The sequence below is a fragment of the Eretmochelys imbricata genome, chromosome 8 (genome assembly GCF_965152235.1).
Source record: "Eretmochelys imbricata isolate rEreImb1 chromosome 8, rEreImb1.hap1, whole genome shotgun sequence".
Taxonomy (NCBI): Eukaryota; Metazoa; Chordata; order Testudines; family Cheloniidae; genus Eretmochelys; species Eretmochelys imbricata.
Genome location: NC_135579.1, coordinates 76,987,355 through 77,007,210, shown reverse-complemented (window position 1 = coordinate 77,007,210; position 19,856 = coordinate 76,987,355). Strand labels below are relative to the sequence as shown.

The following is a 19,856-nucleotide window of genomic DNA, read 5'->3' as shown; positions in this document are numbered from 1 at the left end:
TCTTGTAAATATCCAAAGGATTCAATAATTTGCCACTAAACTTTGTAACTATATATCTGGAGGGTACACCAAGAAAGGAATTCAAAGTTAGATTTCTTGTAAATATTGTATTTTTAATGTACAAAATTTTATAATTTCCAAACAACTCCTTTGCTTTCCTTAGTGTCAATACTATCAAATGTACGTAGAAATCACTCCCATTACATTTGCGTGACTATCTGCTGTATTTACAGTAGTGGTCTTGTCCACGCTACATTTGAAGTCATGCTAGCATAGTTAACCTAACCTGTGTGTAAAGGTGGGATTTTTTGTTTTTAAATACCCATGTAATGAAGTTGTGCTTTGAATTCTCTTCCCTCCACCCTCACCACCTCAAGCGTAGGTATTCCATATTCTGGACAGTTTTGTGACTTGGCTATCGCCCTGTACGTCGCACAAAGTAGTCTATAGCTTGATTTGGCTAGAATTTTGTTAGAAATTATCTCTGTCCATACTGGGCAGGGAAGCCTCACTAGCAACACACACACACACCCCATCATGGTATTTGCTAAGTCAGCTTGCAAATCCGTTGAGTGATCCGAAGGAATCCTGTCAATGGAGGCTAAGGAGAGAATCATCTTATTCCCTGGCCACTTACCCATCCCAGCCAGTGCCACCTACTTTGAGGGTTGAAAGTTCCTTAGCAAAGAGGCAGTCAGGTTGCTCTGTGTTTCTGCAACCTCACCACTCTCCATTTCTGTCCCTGCTTCAAATCAGCATGGGCCTGTATTTTGTATTAATTTTTTCCTCCATGTGCTTATTGTTGCATTCTTAATAAAACTAACTTTTCAGTAATGCTATTAAAAATGTCAATATAAAATCAACCAAATAACTAACTGCTTAAGTGCAAAAACTAAACACAAAACAACTCCTTTAGATTAAACTAGCACAAAAATTTTAGTAATAAGCAACACTGCTATCAGAACAGTTTTCTAGAGCAGGACACAAACTTACTTTGATGAAGCAAAAACGTATATATTTCTCAAACTGCTTTTTGGTGTCTGGGCCACAGAATGCTGTAAGAGGAATTGCTGACAGTTTCTGAAATGATGAAACATAATGATTTGCCTATTACACACAGATAAAGTCAATTTTAGTTTGATAAATTGTACAGCCAAGATTTTGGAGCCTTCCCTTCCTTCATTAGAATTGAATTGGCTTAATTTTCAGAATTCACATATCAAAAATAAGTACCTAATCCTGCACCAGTGAAATCAATGGGTTTATCTTGACTAGGAAGAGTGATCAAGTTTAGGTTTGGCATGTGCTAGCTAAGTCTGACCTAAACTCAACCACTTTTCCTAGGCAAGACAGGTAGCAGGATCTTGCTTACTGCAAACATGTAAGTGTGGAAAATAGCAATTATTGGGACTTGTCTTTATTGTTTTGTGCTAAGACTACAAGCTACATTTTCAGTAGGATTTTAGCCACTAGATTCCCACAGTTAGGGTGATATGCACAGCTAAACCTCTAGGCATGCTTTAAAATGTAAATATCTGAGCTGTATCCTTTTATAGGTTCAGGTCCAGGTGTATTTTTATTTTAGATATAAAAATATTCCTAATTTTTAATATATATCTGAGTGACTGGGTAGAAGAGACATCTTACCTTAGATTTTATCATCCATTTCACAAATTTATAATCATAATGTTGATTCGCCTCCATATCAGACAGATCCACATCTAAAAATAAAAATGAACGTAAAATGGAGCATAATATTATAGCACCTCCCAGATTCCAGTGGGAGGACACTTCTCTCTCAGTATTCTTTATTACAGTTGATACTAGAGTCACTATAAACCACTAGGAAGAGCTGAACCAAGTCTTGTGCGCCATTCAGAGTCTAATCTTGGTTTTGTCAGGGACTCGTTGTATGACTTGGAGGGTGGGGGGCGGGGAGAGGAGAATGGGATATTTACCTATTTCAAAGGGGCACTATGAGGCCTAATTAACTTAAGTGCAAAGTGCTATTACAGGCAGTCAATGGAAGACAGAAGACTGGGTCCAGGTCTACACTAGGAAAAATCCACACCTCAGAGATGCAGCTATACTAACCTAGCCCCCTAGCATAATTATAAAAATTCTTCCATCAACACAAGGAGGTCAATTACCTATGGCAATGGCAGAATCCCTCCCATCACCTACACTGAAGTGCAACAGCTACAGTTGCGCCTCAGTGTAGGTACAGCTCTTCCTAGTGTTTTTGTAGATCAGTAATTCTCAAACTTTTGCAAATCATATACCTTCCTAAACTATAAATCCAGTTAACCACCTTCTCACCTAACCCTAATTTCACATCTTCCCTGCAACAGCCATCAGACTTGATTAAATGAAAAAGTAATACAAAGGCAGTAATTAGAAATCACACCACTCAAAAAAAATGGATGAACAGAGTTTACCAAAACTTACAAAAATAATCACCTCTGGGCCAAGTTCACACACAGAACATTTTAGCCCAAAAGGAGTTTGTTTGAAAGTGTTACGAGAAACTGAAAAAAATGGAGGCTTAAAATGGAAGTTGCATTTTAATCTTAACTATAGTGTATGCTCCCACTCCCTCATAATAAACCTTCACTGACTAAGTGCAGAAACATCAACAATCATGAAGTATCCTCCATCTGGAATGACAGGTTTCAATCCAACTTCTTGGAGTAGCTCAGCCATCCGATTACGCTTGCCTTCCAACTCTCGAGACAGCGAGTAGAAGTAGCAGTCTGGGTCATCCATGCGTTTAAAGTCGATCCAAAGAGCTTGTGCCAACGCCTCCTGCAAACATAATCAGCATACAAAGTTTTCCTGCAGGTGGACCCTTGCACACATGCAAAGTCCTACTGAAGTTACTGGGAGAGGTCACTGGGACTTTGCATGGTGTATGGACCTTCTCACATAGATCTCTTTGCAGGACCGGGGTCTTACTGAGTCCACAAATACCCCAAACCACTGCATCACAAAATGGAACGTGTGCATTTATTTTGACAAGTTGTTATTATTTACTCTTTCTAGTGTTGTAACACCTAAAAGTCTCAATCAGGATCAGGCCCACATTCTGCTAGGCATTGCACCAGAGGAAGTCACAGTCCTTGCCTCAAGAGTTTACAGTGTAATTTGAAGTATAGTTTAGTTTTAATTATTGATGCCAATACATGATAGAATACTAGTAAATAACTGTTTGGTAAAAGTAATTCACAGCAATATGAGATGTCACTGCAGCATCCTGCAATTACATTTTGGCTGAGAAAGGAGTGAGGCTGCCAGGCTTTGTGCAACAATGGTCACCTTTGCAGATTAATGCAATGAGAATTTGCAAGGTTCTGGTGTATTTTTTAAATTGCCTCATTAGAGACTCTAAAATTTGCCTTCTCTACCAGCACGTTTATCCCCAAGAAACTACATAAAAATATTTAGACATCTCAAAATTCATACTAATTTGTATTAATTGTATTGCAGTAGTGCCTGGAGGCCCCAACTCCTTTATGCAAGACACTGTACAAACAGAACCTCTCTCCTCTCCCATCTGTATCTACCTGTAACGGAGTTGGGCATGTATACAGCGTATTTTGCTGAACAACTTGCAAATGTTTTATCAAATGCTGTGGACCAATGGACCATCCAAGCTAAGGGGGAGGAGAAAAAACAGACATCTTAAAAATAAGGCAAGTTCGCAATTAGGACTCATAATAAAGAATTAAAAGTTGAAAGAATTCGAGGTATTCACAATGGGAAGAAGCAATAGTGCACTTCTGTTGACATAAAAACTGTACAAGTTTTGCTAAATGGCAGGTTTAGAAATGCTGGAGATAGAACTCATATATACTAATCAGTATAAAGCATTGTCATTACTTTACCAGAGCCAAATAAAATATTTATTGGTCACATATTTAATGGGACTCAGGCTAGCCTGAATTGTTGCATCTCTAATGTATTATGGGTGCAATTTTGTAGGCTAAAACTGTGCACACAAGCAATGGTGTTTTAGATCTGTGGAAGTAATAAAATCCTTAGATGTTTTAATGCCAACATTTTACACCCGCTTCACAAAACTGGAAACAGGTTTTAAAAATACTCTGTATGTATCCTTCAGCAGTTTTGGCTCTTTCTGCAAAGCAAATAGTGTTTTGTACTTAATTTTTTAATATTCACCCCTCCCTTCCGTTTCACTTTCACAAGCGTTTATTTTTAGAATTAATAAGAGCATTGTTAGAGAGTGCATATTAAAGGCAGGTAGCATTTCCAAGTGAATATTGTCTGCAATTTTTTGTGAGTTGGATGCACAGTAAGCTTTCAAATGATAGAATGCAAAAATAGACAAGGTTTAGGTCAGATAAATACATATTATTTATGTAACAGATCTCTTACTCTTGTTGTTCTTACCTTCCAGCCAGTTACACTATATGTCTTTCCAGCACTTCCTATAGTTATTGTTCTCTCCCACATGCCTGGCAGTGTAGCTGCACATAAAATAAAGTGACTTGGTTGCCAGTGCACATACATGTTCCATACAATCACAAAAACCTGTACTGTTCCTAGCTAAGAGCAGCAATATTTTAATATAATATTGTAACAAACAAAGCTAGGAGAAAAATTCTTATCTTAAATGAAAAATGGAGAAGTGTATTTTGGAATAGAAATTAGGCAAGGATCAAAAAAAAGAAAGTTAAGGAATGAGCAAGACACACAGAGTGAAAACATCTTTCATTTTATGAAATTTGAATTGGTATGAATTTGGTGCTTGTAAAAGGTACCAGACTGTCAGCCCTGGAGACCAAAGCCTCCATTTAGCCACAGAACAAATGCTGAATGACCACTGGCACACTCTGCTACACTTCCCTCTCACTGTGCTTTAATCTGAATTGGAGGGATCACCCCTAGAAATCCACCTCCGCTACGGCCATTCAGTCCTTGTCCGCTCTGCGGGTGCTGCCATTAGGAATGTTAAGCAGTGCCAGTCGTGGTGACTGAGCCATCCACGCCCCCAAACATCTACTAATTCTACGTCAGCAACTTGAAAAACATCCATCCCTTAAGAATAAGTTTTGAACTCAGAGTGGGTGAAAGAAAGGGCAATGAAGTAGTTTCTCAGCTGTTACTGGATAACAGCAAAATCAAAATAATCATCATGGGATTGATTACAGTGTATCTCAAAATCCATAGTATCTGCCAATCTTCGCTACCGTTTATAAAATACACGGGAATAGCTGAACTGTTACAACCACTACTGAGATTCACAACTGTATCCCTGTAATGCACAGTCTTAGCATTCCTGCAGCCAGCCAAAGTGTTTCTCAGCACCTCTTAATTTCTGTAGAATTTAAGCTTTAATTTAAAAAATTCAACGTCAAAGCCTTATGATAGCACCAATACCTGCAATCTCCCCACCAAAATTTAATATTAACATACTTAAAAATATTTCACCAGCTGCTGAGAGTCAAAATGTGGCTTCAGACTTGCAGAAAGTGGATTCCTCAGTTTTGCAGAGTTAGGTTACGTCTACACTAGGAGCACTTTATTGGTATAGGACTACTGCTATACTATACCAGCAAATTGCCCTAGTGTGGATACAGAGATACTGGCAAAGCTGCGCTTTGTATCGATATAGCAAAAACACCGCGCCCCACCCCCCCTCCGAATGAAAACAGGTTTGCTGGCATAACTGCATCTAGTCCAGGGGTTTCTGCCTGGACAGCTATATCTGTCAGGGATCACACCTCTTCACACTCCTGACCTGCCAGCATAGTTATGTCTGTCAGGAGTGTGCAGAGGTATGATCCCTGACACACATAACCATGCTGGCAGAAGTCTACATTGTAGAGTTGATCTGGGCTACAGAATAAGCCTTCCAAAAGCATCCCTGGCTATCTGCTTTTGGTTGAAACTCCCAGATCTGTTCCAACTATCTAGCATAGACATAGCATATACAGTAGGTCTACTCTGCAGGTGGGAGGTGTGATTCCGCAACTCACGTAGACATACGGGCACTAGCTCTGATCAAGCTGGTGTGCTAAAAATAGCAACGTGGCTGCAGCAGCGTAGGCAGCTAGCCAGAGCCGCCACCCGAGTACATATCTAGGATCTTAGACATGATTGTGCTTGCGCAGCTAGCTTGAGCTGCCACCCATGCTATTTTTAGCGCACTAACTTGATCAGAGCTGGCAGATTTACTAACATTACACCTCCCACCTGCAGTATAGCTAAATCCAGGAGTTCTTTGCTCTTTTCTCAACACTTACGGTTGGTTCTTGGGCTGTTGGTTTATGCCACAGACCTAGACAGCTCTTTTTCACCTCTGATTTCTGTAGTATCCAGCTACAATGGGATTGTTAGCTGGACAAGCCTGTTAACTAGTTCATGGCTGATCATTGTAACAGTGGATAGGTCTACACTGGCTAAAAAACCCACAGGTGGCCCGGGTCAGCTGACTCGGGCTCAGGCTCCGGCTCCAGGGCTGAAAAATTGCTGTGTAGACATTCGGGTTCCAGCCCAAGCCCTAAACACAGCAATTTTCAGTCCTGCAGCCTGTTCCCCATGAGCCTGAATCAGCTGACTCAAGCCAGCCACGACTGTGTCACTGGGCTTTTATTCCAGTGTAGACGTACCCAATGTTGACATTTACACGGTCATTGCCAGGCCTCAGAATTAACACTGTATTGAGATGAACGAACCATCACGCCTTTCGTGGTGCCTCGTCACTAGGAAAAAAGGTGTGTTCTTAACTCATGTTATCGAGCACATGGTAACTGGGGACACTTAGGAAAGTTAATACAAATTAACTAAAGGTGAGAATTTAAAGTGAATTTGTCAAACCACATTAAATTCTTGTGTGGAAACTCCATTCAGCATTAAAGTGATCTTCAGTTGGTTTAATATATAGTGAATTATGCTAAACCAAATTAAGGCCATTTTAATTCTGCTAGAGCAAAAGACTTTTCTTATATCTGCAGGCTTTTTCACAGATGGCTTCAATGGAATGTCCTTTCTGACTCTCACAATCCATGGACCACTTCATAGGATAAGCCCAGATGCATTTCCCAAAGTTGTTACATATAAGGTTAGATGAGGGCACAAGGACTAGTGATTTCAGTTGTCCTGTTGCATCCCATCCCATTGTCATACTAAAGAGCTATTGCCAAATCCAGCACAACTGTCAGGAGTTTTCTCTAGGGAGGCCCATAAGCAAGGCTGTCATAGACGCAATGGCAAAATTCCACGGGCAAGTTTTCACAGTACCTCCCTGTACTAGAACTGGTTCAAGTCAGTGCCCATCACTGTCATTTTGGGGCACATTTACAAATGTAAAACACAAAACAATTAGCAAATGAGAAACCCATCTTCCCCCTAACCAGCACTCACCTCTCCAACAGACTTGTAACCTTGAAAACAAAAAGTCAGTTTGAACAGATGCATCTTCTATTGAGTTATGTAGGCTGTAGTATTTAAGCACCACGTCCTAAAGGCTGACAAACTGGCTCCAGCATACTGCAAGCACAAGTGAATTTCAAAGCTAGGTGCCCTCTGTTTAGGCCATGTCTACACTATAGGTGCTATAGTGGCACAGATCTATGGTGCTACACCTACAAGCATGCCACTTAGCCAAGACACTTCCTACAGTGACAGAAGGGGTTCTTCCCCCTCACAGGAGATAATCCAATTTTCCAAGCGGTGGTAGCTACGTCAAGGGAAGAGCTGCAACTAAGCCCCTGAGCACCATAGCTACGTTGACCTAACTTTTAAACTTAGACCAGACCTGAGACTGTTTTGCAAACTACTCCCAGGAATTCAAGCATGGGGACAGATAGCAGGAGCATTCCACACAATAATAGCAGGGAGAAGGTAGAGGGGGAAAGGGCAGTCTATCACTTTCACAAGCCATAAATTAATATGCAGGATTAAATGGAATGGGGAGCATTTTTTCTATGCTATATGGCAATATCATTATATTCAAACTCAGTACGGTTTAAAATAATTAATGCCAATTAAGTGCTGGGAATTATCTGTAAGGTAACACATATAAGCATATTACCTGGGCTGGGGCACTGTTTGTTGAAATGCCAACAGAATCCTCAATTACGATATGAGAACTCTAAATCTGCCACTATAGCTCTAATCGTTACTCATAAGAGATTTGCACTTTTACAAAAGTCAGATAAGGGTTAGAGACATGATGAAGTGTTCTATATTAGAGAAGACTGCCTGAGCGACAGAATAAAGACTATGCTAATTTTATGATATACGACTAGCTACCCTATTAGATTATATAATAAGAACCACCACCAGACTCTGTAATATCCATTTTGCATCTTTCATGTAAGAAGCGTCACTGCATTTGATTGAATGTGTAAAGCTTAATATAAAAACCTTGCAGCTTCTACATAGTGAAATAGTGGATTTTTTTTCCTTGTATTATTTTTAATGTACAGTTATAAAAACTAAGAAGCTGAAGTTAAAAAAAAGGTCTTGCTTCTTTTAGTAAAAGAAGACTTTATCAGTTACATTTTTACTCTGAAGGTTTTATGGTTGGTAGGTTTTTAACAATAAATTGTAAGATCATTTGATGGGATCTGTTAGAGTACGCAGCTAAAGCCAGTTGACTCACACTCTAAGCTTTAACTTGAGTCATTATCACACTGGAATTGTAAATTTTATGTTGTGCAATAAAAATGCTTTTTGTTCATCTGGTATTTTTTCCTTCAAAATGTTAAAACAAAATTATACTAATAATATACTAATAAAACTAAGAGTTATTTCCTCCATGTCCCAGTGGGCAACAGGCCTCTTGTATGATATTATGATTAAGCCACCAAGTTGGCCTTAAAAATAGGATTTTTTTAAAATAGCATTAGAAAGCAAAAAAAAAAAAAAAACCTCGTGGCCTGCATGTCCCACAGATATCAGTGGGAGCTGAGCATGCAAAAGGACTGCATCTTCAGCAAGCAGAAAGCAATACATTAATTCAGTTACACTAAACTCATCTTAACTACCAGTTTTCCAAAGTCATTGTAGACAAAAAAAAAACATTTGCTTATTCCTAGTTAATCTCAATTTTATCATTAATAAAAATTAGTGGGTAATTTATCTGTAAATCTCAAAGCACTTTATAAAGAAGGATATCATGATTGCCACTTTAAAAGATGGGGAAACTGAGGCAGGGAGCCATGAAATGGTTTGCTCAAGGACGCACATTATATCAGCATCAGCGCCAGGAACAGAACACAGTTCTTCTGACTGTCAGGAAAGTTAATTTTATGCCTTTTGGGTTAACATTTTAATTTCAACAGGGCTACTTAATTGGGCATCATTAAAATTCACCTTCATTGTCCTAACATGGGACTTCATAACTCTACAGTCCATTACCTTTCAGCTGGGTGTTCATGCAAGTAGCTACTTCCAGAACCAAAACCTGTGTATAGCTGAGAAGATAATCCTTAATAATAAATTAGCAAGGCAAGGGATTTTGGGGGAAAAAAAAAAAATTGAAGGAGAAAGTAGTTAAGGAGATCAATGGTAATTGGGACAAAATACAACACGGTTTTACAAAAGGTAGACCATGCCAAACCAACCTGATCTCCTTCTTTGAGAAGGTAACAGATTTTTTTTAGACAAAGGAAACACAGTGGATCTAATTTACCTCAATTTCAGTAAGGCATTTGATACGGTTCCACATGGGGAATTAGTAGCCAAATTGGAAAAGATGGGGATCAATATGAAAATTGAAAGGTGGATAAGGAACTGGTTAAAGGGGAGACTACAGCGGGTCATACTGAAAGATGAACTGTCAGGCTGGAAGGAGGTTACTAGTGGAGTTCCTCAGAGATTGGTTTTGGGACCAATTTATTTAATCTTTTTATTACTGACCTTGGCAGAAAAAGTGGGAATGTGCTAATAAAGTTTGCAGATGATACGAAGCTGGGAGGTATTGCCAATACAGAGGGAGAATGGGATATCATACAGGAAGAGCTGGATGACCTTGTAAACTGGAGTAATAGTAATAGGGTAAAAGTGCAAGGTCATGCATTTAGGGATTAACAATAAGAATTTTTGTTATAAACTGGTGACGCATCGCTTGGAAGTAACAGAGGAGGAGAAGAAGGACCTCAGAGTATTGGTTGATCGCAGGATGACTATGAGCTGCCAATGTGATATGGCCGTGAGAAAAGCTAATGCGGTCTTGGGATGCATCAGGAGAGGTATTTCCAGTAGAGATAAGGAGGTGTTAATACCGTTATACAAGGCACTGGTGAGACCTCATCTGGAATATTGTGTGCAGTTCTAGTCTCCCATGTTTAAGAAGGATGAATTCAAACTGGAACAGGTACAGAGAAGGGCTACTAGGATGATCTGAGGAATGGAAAACCTGTCCTATGAAAGGAGACTCAAAAAGCTTGGCTTGTTTAAGCATAACCAAAAGAAGGCTGAGGGGAGATATGATTGCTCTCTAGAAATATTATCAGAGGGGTAAATACCAGGGAGGGAGAGGAATTATTTAAGATCAGTACCAATGTGGACACAAGAACAAATGGATATAAACCGGCCATCAGGAAGTTTAGACTTGAAATTAGACAAAGGTTTCCAACCATCAGAGGAGTGAAGTTCTGAAATAGCCTTCCAAGGGGAGAAGTGGAGGCAAAAGACATATCTGGCTTCAAGACTAAGCTTGATAAGTTTATGAAGGGGATGGTATGATGGGATAACCTAATTTTGGCAATTAACTGATCTTTGACTATTAGTGGTAAATATGCCCAATGGCCTATGGTGGGATGCTAGATAGGGTAGTATCGGAGTTACTACAGAGAATTCTTTCCTGGGAGTCTTGCCCACATGCTCAGGGTTTAGCTGATCACCATGTATGGGGTCGGGAAGGAATTTTCCTCCAAGTCAGATTGGCAGAGGCCCTGCGGGTTTTTCACCTTCCTCTGCAGCGTGGGGCACGGGTCACTTGCTGGAGGATTCTCTGCATCTTGAAGTCTTTAAACCACGATTTGAGGATTTCAGTACGTCAGATATAGGTCAGGGGTTTGTTACAGTAGTGGGTGGGGAAGATTCTGTCGCCTGCATTGTGCAGGGGGTCAGACTAGAGGATCATAATGCTCCCTTATGACCTTAAAGTGTAGGATTCAGACTTCTCACAATCCACTAACTAGGATTCAAACTAAGGTCACAACCTCCAAACATTTACACACATGATTAACTTAAGCACTTGTACAATCCCATAGACTTCAGTAGAACTACTCATGAACGTAATACTAAGCACATGTAAAAGTGTTTGCAGAATCTGGATTAGGGTTATTGGCAGCATATATTGGATGTGCCTATACTAAGATCCAGCTCCTAGTGAAGTCAGTGGAGCTGTTTTCATGGATTTCAGTGAGAGATGGATCAGGCCCTAAAAAAGGAAACTATTGCAGGGACCCTGATAGCATTAAATGTTTAGTTGTCTGATTTGTCCTTGCAATGGTTTTGTTTGTTTAGCATCTCTGCCTGAGAGAACAACTGAAGCAAGACTCCACATAGCGCCCAGAGTGATTTCAGTGTTTGAAATGCCCATTATTTTTTAATACCCTCTGCTTGGGAGGAAGGTGTAGGAAATAATCTTCTACTAATTTTGTTCTTTACCTTTTTCCAACTTTTTTTTTTCCTGTTTTTTATGGGAAAAACAATAATGTGGTTTCCTTATTATGCACTAGCCTCACTGATTATGTCAGCAGAGCTCCAGGAAAGAGGTTTGATAGTGAGCTCTTGTTCCCTTCCCTCAGCTAGCTCTGCAACAAAGCACACCACTGAGATGTAGAGTCTCTAAGGTGCCACAAGTACTCCTTTTCTTTTTGCAGATACAGACTAACATGAGCTGCTACTCTGAAACCAGTGATTATGATGTTATTCTTCAACAAAGAATTGAATTAGGGTGGGATTTTCAATAGGACCTAAGTGGTTTAGGAGTACAAGGCCCATCTACTTTCTGTGGGACTTGCATGTCTCAATCCACTTAAATGCTTTTGAAAATTCCACCTTTAATCTTTTAAATAAAGATTTAGAAAATAAAGGATGTTCCTCATCAGAGTTTCATAATTTTAAACTAAACCAAAATTATAGTTTGAACTACTTGACAGCATCAGTTATCTATGGGATGCGCATTTATGATATCCTTCCACAACCATCTGCGTGGTTATACAAAAATCAGTACCTATTTTAACGTGTTTATTTCCTTTGTACACCAGCCATTCATACACCTCATCACTGAAGCACAGGGTGTCATGTTTAATACAGAGATCAGCTATTACCTGGAGTTCTTCTTTGGTAAATACCTAGAAGGCAAAAAGGGAGGGCCAATGCATTAATCAGTGTATTTAAGATACACTCTGAAATTACAACTACTATGTTAAACTAGAATGGAAGTCTTACCTTGCCTATAGGGTTGTGAGGAGTATTCAGTAGAATAGCTTTTGTTCTGGAATTAAATTTACTAGCAAGTTCAGTTGCATCTAAGACCCAATCAGCACTAGATGCAGAGTTCCCAATAACAGTTTTCTAGAATAGGAATAAATGCCTGTATTACTTAAGTGCAACACACATTATAGCCCAGACCATGCCTTTCCCCATGCAAAGCTCACAGGAAGACCAAAGTTAGGAAACTATCTGTGCCCTACTGCAACATGTAGTCAAGAGGAGAAAGCTTCAGCCAGTCATCGAGCAGGTGGAGAGCATGACCCTTCTAAGCTTCATACAGTTACACATTACAGTGAGGGACATGGCATAAGAACTGCTGGAGTTCACCTCAGTTCACAAAGACAGGGTCAAAATTTCTTACACCGGGAAATCCCTGCGAGTCTTCAGGAAGTTACTAATGCTGTAGAACAGTTCTCCCCAGCTCTGCCTCCCACAAAACTGTGGGAGCTCAACTGCACAGAGTGCAGGCACAACGCCTTCCTTAGACTGGAAGAATAATACTAGGTTACTTCAATACCCATCCCTCTAGACTTTTTGTTCCAAAGAACAGAAGTTTTCTGGTCCTTTCAGTACAACTAATTAGTAGTTTTCTTTCAAATATCTGAGGTGTTGCTATTTGAAAATCAACCACAGAGAAATTGCTAATCTCCATAACTAAAAAGGAAACAGTCATTCCACTTTTTGTGGTAAATGGAAGACCATTCCTAATTTAGTAGGCAGTTTTTGGAATAGAGATTATATCCCATCACTTCACAAGCTGCTGAACAGGATCAGAAACCAACTCTTTAAAATAACAAATACGTAAACTAGGCATGTGATCACCCTTCCATTATTTTGTGTTTCAAAACTTTTCTGATGGTGTCAAACAAAAGGACTTTAGGAGCTTTCAGCATGCAGAAGTTGAATTAAATGGGAAACAGTGCCCCACTCTTTACAACACTTGTAGAACACTATTTCTATAATGCTTTGGATAGCATCACCTCTGAGCCTTATATTGTAGCATTTTATCTCGTTTATTATATAGTTGTATGTTAAGAACAACTAAACGGGGACCATCTATAATGTGATTATCAAATGTTATTAATCACAGAATTATTTTGTGAGACTAATAATAATAATAAATATTTTTTTTAAAAACATACATATCTCAATGGGATAAAAACAGGTTTTCCTCCTGCCATCTTCACCATGGGCTCATAACAGTCAAAAAATGGCTCTATTATTATCACCTGAAATTAAAACATACAGTCAGCAAGACCTAGAATTGAGAAATTACTATGCGTCGTAACATCATATTACTTTCTTCAGATTTACTTTGGCCATATGAATTTACTGTGCACCTTGGGCATTCAACCCTGATTTGATAATGCACAATTTTCATCGTCTTAGAACATCATATGGCAATGCTCTCAATCTGATAATTAGAGGTACTACTCACTAAAACAACATATATTAGTAGTACTTCAGAGATTAGACATGGGCAATTCTTCTCAAGTTAGACACTACAATTGCTACTAGCATATAATGTTAGAAGTGCTTCCGGACAGAGACACAAAAGGTATTAAAACATGGAGAGACGAGGCAAAAGGGGTAGTGAACAATGGCAAAGGATTAAGGTAATACAAAAGACTCAAAGAGTGACAGAAACAAAAAGGGAGAGAAGATCAAAGCAACAAGGAAGAGAGAGAAAACAGATGAGAACACAAAACAGAAGTATTCTTAAGAAAAGGAAAAAAGCCAATGTACCACACCAGAAAAAGCACTTGTCAGTTACAGTGTCTCCCAAATACCGCTTCCCAAAAAGCCATTTCAGGTATCTGGTAGCAGTGGGAAACAAAGCAATAATGAAAGGATGAATCATCAGGCCTACCATATGAAAACAAATACTGATCCTAACTTTAAAAATGTGTATACTTTTTTTTCCCTTAACATTGGTACCATATAATAGTCTGAAACAAAATCTGAACTATAATGGCTATTCAAACATTGAGAACAGATACCCTGAACCATATTTAGTTTCTTGATGCAGACAGCAGCCCACAAAGTTTGTAAAATAGGAATTAGTGGGTGTTAACGGCAACAATGAGGTAGAAGTACAATAAATAGGGGAGGAGGCCTGCATGTTGGTGAATGGGATGGAGGCATCCATGAGACAGTCTCCTTATTGAGATATGGCCCAGTCTCTAAAAATGTTTGCCAGCCCCTCACCTACATGACAGGGCTCTTAATTATCTGGCATAGGCTAAATAGATAAAACTGCAATTTATATATTTTTTAAAAACACTAGAAAGAAAACATCAACATAATTAATTTTATTTTGGTAGCTATAATAAAATACTTCAGATAAAGCTTACTTCATCTCCCACTTCAATTAACCCCTGTATTGCACTAAACAGAGATCCATATCCTCCCACTGTCACCAAGACGTCTGTGTAAGGATCAATCTTTCTTCCACAAACCTTCTCATATACCTGGGACAAGGCTTTCACCAGCAATGGATGGCCCTGTTCAAAATAAAGAAAAAACGCATGTGGTGTGCGCTATATATTAGGTAACACAGACAACTGATAATACAAAAATTTATCTATGCACACATACACGCTTTATCTCTCAATAAACAGAAATAACTGTGGACAGAATTATTAATAAGTAGGAGATTACTGGTATGATTTAGAGGAGATATTGTCCTGTAAGTGTTTGATTTCTTTCATACACAAAAATCAAAACAGGAGGAGGAGGCTGTTTGTTTGAAACAAAGAAAAATACAAGGTGAGCCCTACACTACCAGTTTTAGCCTAAAATCACAAGTGGGTTTTAAAGGGGTTTGTGGGTGATGGGGAAGGAGGAGAAGTTCAATTTCTTGATTCCTACCAGGCAATTCTTTCTACATCTGATGTTTTTGGGTTCTAAAATGCCAATTTAGCAGTATCCTACCCCAAGGTAGCTCCAGGAGCCTCTGGTGTGCTAGGCCAGTTATGAAGGATAATATATAACCCCATTTCATTCCCTCCCCTATAGGGACACAGAGAGGGAGAGGTCTCATTGTTTCCTTTCCTTGCACTCCCTCATCTGTCTGTATTGTGATGGGGTATATAGGCCTCCCGCTGGCTGGAAAGAGAATAATGAGAGCCGTGGGCTCAAACTCCAACCCATTACACCTGTGAGATCAGTCAAACCTGGAGGGAGGAGATAAAAGAGGAAAAGCCCGGCTTAGTGGGTACTGAGGAAAAAAAAAAAAAAAAGACTGGAGGGAAGATTAAAGGTTGAAAAAAATCAGGGAAATCAGAGGGGACACCAAGCAACAAACCCTGAACAGCACCCACTACTCCTCAAAGGTGTCTAAGGAGTCTGCGTATTGCCCAGAGGAATTCTGCCTGGAGGCAACTGGATGAGAGACTGAAAATAGACCCCCATAGTCATAGAGCACCAGAACCAGTCCAGATTCCTTCTCCTGGTGTGATGGATGGCCATCTTGGCCAGCGCCAGGAGGAGGTTAACAAAGAAGTCTCAACTTTCTAGAGCCTCAGCCCAACTTAGTAGTAGATAACTGGGAGAAGGTGTGGATTTCTTGTGCTAGCCCCTTGAAGAGGGGCCAGCTGGGCCCAGCAGAAAACTAGAGATTGCTAGATGCCAGAGTCTCTCTGGAACAGGTAGGCCTGGTATACAACCTTTGACTATGCTTTGTTCCCTGTAACCAATTTACTCTCTTTTTGGTATCTGAGGACAGGCTAAGGTAGGAAGTAACCTATGGAGGAAGCAAAAGTCCGAACAGACATACCTTAGCAACTTATTGCAGGGTCCCTGAACTGAAACCCACAGGGAAGGGTGGACCTAGTTCCCCTACTGACCCTCTGAGGATGGTGGTGTGAAGATTTCTGGAGACAAGGGCTGGAAGGCCAATAAATGTGAAGTTGGGCTGAAGACTTGACATGAAGCTACTGGACTATTGTTGTACTGGACTTGGATTCCCTGGAAGGGGTGAGACCGTAAGTGACCTGGCCAGAGGATTGGCAGGGTACACATGCTGCACTATAAGATGATAATCTGAGTGAAGGACTCTGCTTTAAATAAACCTACACTAGGAATGTTGATCAGCAGCTGGTAAGCTCTATTACAGAAACCCACGCTTGGAAGGAGGAAGAGGAGCCAAGATGAAAGGGAACAAAGTTATACACCTAACTTAAAATTAAGTCTTTAAGTTTCCCATGTAACAAACTTTCCCCAAAGTTCAATGTACTCACAAAGCCACGCGTGTACTGGTTCAGCCTATCAACTGTCGCTGCCTTGGCTAACTCTTCTTTAACATAGCTAGGAGGGGATATATCTGGAAGGCCTTGACCAAGATTAACAATTGAGGGGTCTGCAGCCACCTTAGTAAATTCAACCCTAGGGAAAAATGTGTGTGTGTTAAAGTTTTATCAAGAAAATTATCCTGCTCATTTGTCAACTTTAAACATAAAAGCAATGGGCTGAATCCACAGTGGGCCAATGGACTCGAGAAAGGCAAGACCCCTAGAGGAGAGGAGGGAGCACTGCAAGGCTATTAGGAACCCCAAGCGTGGGCAGAACCATCTGGGGAGATGGTGTCTCCAGAGCGTATCTCCTGAACAGCCTGTATTGCCAGGACTCATAGGGGACCCCGTCTGCAAACAAAAACTACACACCCCCAACGTACTCCCTGAAGGAAGGCAGCAGTGAAACAATACTGCTGGGGTGAATCCCCCCCACTCAGACCATAGTGGATCTTGCTGAAGCAGGCAGGTGCAACTACTGGGGTGAATCTAACCTGAAAGCCTAGCAAACATTTAAGCCAGCAAGACTCACAGTATTAGCCAGTCCTCTCACGGAGCTCTGTAAACATTGCTAGTCATACCAGTCTATGGACCGATGCATGGAACAACAAACTCTATTAAGCACGCCAAAAGCTAATTATAGAATTTTTAGCCTGCAATTTTTTCTCCTTTTGTGTGCTCTTTCCTTCTGCCCTTCCCTCACCATCCAATTGTTAACCAGATAAAAAAAAATTACGGTTACAGTGTCACAGCCGTGGTCTACACTACACAGTTAGGTCGATTTTATAAAGCAACCCCGTTCAGTCGACCTAAAGGTCTCTTAAAATTGACTTCTGTACTCCTCCGCGGCGAGGGGAGTAACGCTAAAATCGACCTTGCTGGGTCAAATTTGGGGTAGTTGCGGATGCAAATAGACGTTATTGGCCTCCAGGAGCTATCCCAGAGTGCCCCAATGTGACCACTCTGGACAGCATTTTCAACTCCAATACACTAGCCAGGTACACAGGAAAAGCCCCGGGAACTTTTGAATTTTATTTCCTGTTTGGTCAGCATGGCAAGCTCAGCAGCAGAGGTGACCATGCAGTCCCCTGCAGAATCGCAAATGAGCTCCAGCATGGAGCGAACGGGAGACACTGGATCTGATTGCTGTATGGAGAGAAGAATCTGTGCAGGCAGAAAAAGAAGAAATGCTAATATATATGCCAAAAATCGCACAGGGCATGATGGACAGAGGCTACAACAGGGACAAACAGCAGTACTGCGTGAAAGTCAAGGAGCTCAGGCAAGCCTACCAAAAGACAAAGGAGGCAAATTGTCACTCTGGGTCAGAGCCCCATACATGCCACTTCTATGATCAGCTGCACGGAATTCTAGGTGGGAGATCCTACCACTACCCCACCACTGTCCGTGCACACCTGCAAGGGGGGAGTCTCACGCAACACAGAGGAGGAGGAGGAGGATGATGATAAGGAGGAGAATGTGCAGCAGGCAAGCGGTGAATCTGTTCTCCCCAGCAGCCAGGAGCTTTTCATCACCCTGGAGCCAATACCCTCCCACAGCGGGATCCCCGACCCTGAAAATGGAGAAGGCACCTCTGGTGAGTGCACATTGGTAACTACAGTACAGGGCTTAAAAGCAATAGTGTTTAATGTCTGATTTTCCCTGAAGACCTGGGATGCATTCGCGGCCAGTACAGCTACTGGAAAAGTCTGTTAACATGTCTGGGAATGGAGCGGGAATCCTCCAGGGACATCTCCATGAAGCTCTCCTGGAGGTACTCTGAAAGCCTTTGCAGAAGGTTTCTGGGGAGGGCTGCCTTATTTCGCCCTCCACGGTAGGATACTTTACCACGCCAAGCCAGTAGCAAGTAGTCTGGAATCATTGCAGCACAAAGCATGGCAGCGAATGGTCCTGGGTTTTGTTTGCATTCAAGCAACATTGGGTCTTCATCTTTCTGTGTTAGTCTCAAGAGAGTGATATCATTCATGGTCACCTGGTTGAAATAGGGGAATTTTTGTACGGGAACAGTAAAAGGACCCCGTTCATGCTGGGCTGTTTGCGCTTGGCTAAAAGGGATCATCCCATAGCCATGCGGCGGGGGGAAGGGTGAAGGGATCATCCCAAACAGCCACGTGGAGGGGTAGGGGGAGGCGTGTGCTGCACATTCACCTGAAAACCGCAGCCCCTCCTTTTAAATGGCAAACCGAACCAGCATTGCTTGCTATGGGAAAGGAGGACGCTGCAGTTTGAAAACATTCCCACATGTTATGAAGGTGTTAGAAGCCAAACCCCTGTACCCTTTGGCTTACCATGGCTGCCTGGAAACCGAATTCTGTTGCCCAGCCTTGTGTGATGTGTCACCATACCAGCAGGTGCTCAATATAAAAGGCAAAATGCGACCTAAAGCACATGTGCTGTCTGCTTTGAATTGCTTGATTCACTGTGAAAGAGTCTCCCTTTTGTTCTCAGAAACGTATCATCTTAAATTTTACTCTCCCTTTTTGTCCCCCTACAGGTGCAAATGTTTCTATGCTCCCCCTATCATCTCCATCCCTGAGGTTATCGCAGATTAGAAGGCGAAAAAAACGCACTCGCGATGACATGTTTTCTGACCTCATGCAGTCCTCCTGCACTGATAGGGCACAGCTGAATGCATGGAGGCATTCAGTGGCAGAGTCCAGGAAAGCATTAAGTGAGCGCGATGAGAAGAGGCAGGATGCAATGCTGAGGCTAATGGGAGAGCAAACGGACATGCTCAGGCGTCTCATAGAGCTGCAGGAAAGCCAACAAGAGGACAGACCGCTGCTGCATCCACTGTACAACCACCTGTCCTTCTCCCCACCCAGATGCCCAAGAACGCAGGGGGGAGAGGCTGTGGGCACCCAGCCACTCCAGAGGATGGCCCAAGCAACAGAAGGCTGTCATTAAAACAGTTTTGATTTTTAGTGTGGCTACAATAAGCGATGTGCCCTTGTCCTTCCCTCCTCCCCCACCCCACCCGGGCTACCTTATCAGTTATCTCCTTTCAAATTTAAATTAAATTTAATTTAATTTAGAAAGAAAGGTTTCAAAACAATAGTGACTTTA

General features: G+C 41.2%; 1 protein-coding gene across 1 annotated transcript in view; it reads right to left on the bottom strand.

Annotated features, from left to right (window-relative positions):
• Positions 1 to 19,856, bottom strand: part of KYAT3 (kynurenine aminotransferase 3) — a 56,963-nt gene that overhangs the window by 2,311 nt on the left and 34,796 nt on the right. The window contains exons 3-12 of the mRNA XM_077825036.1: positions 16,719 to 16,863; positions 14,832 to 14,981; positions 13,620 to 13,706; positions 12,433 to 12,558; positions 12,215 to 12,335; positions 4,411 to 4,487; positions 3,564 to 3,653; positions 2,619 to 2,805; positions 1,648 to 1,721; positions 994 to 1,080 (exon numbers count right to left, since the gene is read on the bottom strand). Coding sequence (XP_077681162.1) covers positions 994 to 1,080; positions 1,648 to 1,721; positions 2,619 to 2,805; positions 3,564 to 3,653; positions 4,411 to 4,487; positions 12,215 to 12,335; positions 12,433 to 12,558; positions 13,620 to 13,706; positions 14,832 to 14,981; positions 16,719 to 16,863 — 1,144 coding nt within the window. The remainder of the gene's footprint in view (positions 1 to 993; positions 1,081 to 1,647; positions 1,722 to 2,618; positions 2,806 to 3,563; positions 3,654 to 4,410; positions 4,488 to 12,214; positions 12,336 to 12,432; positions 12,559 to 13,619; positions 13,707 to 14,831; positions 14,982 to 16,718; positions 16,864 to 19,856) is intronic.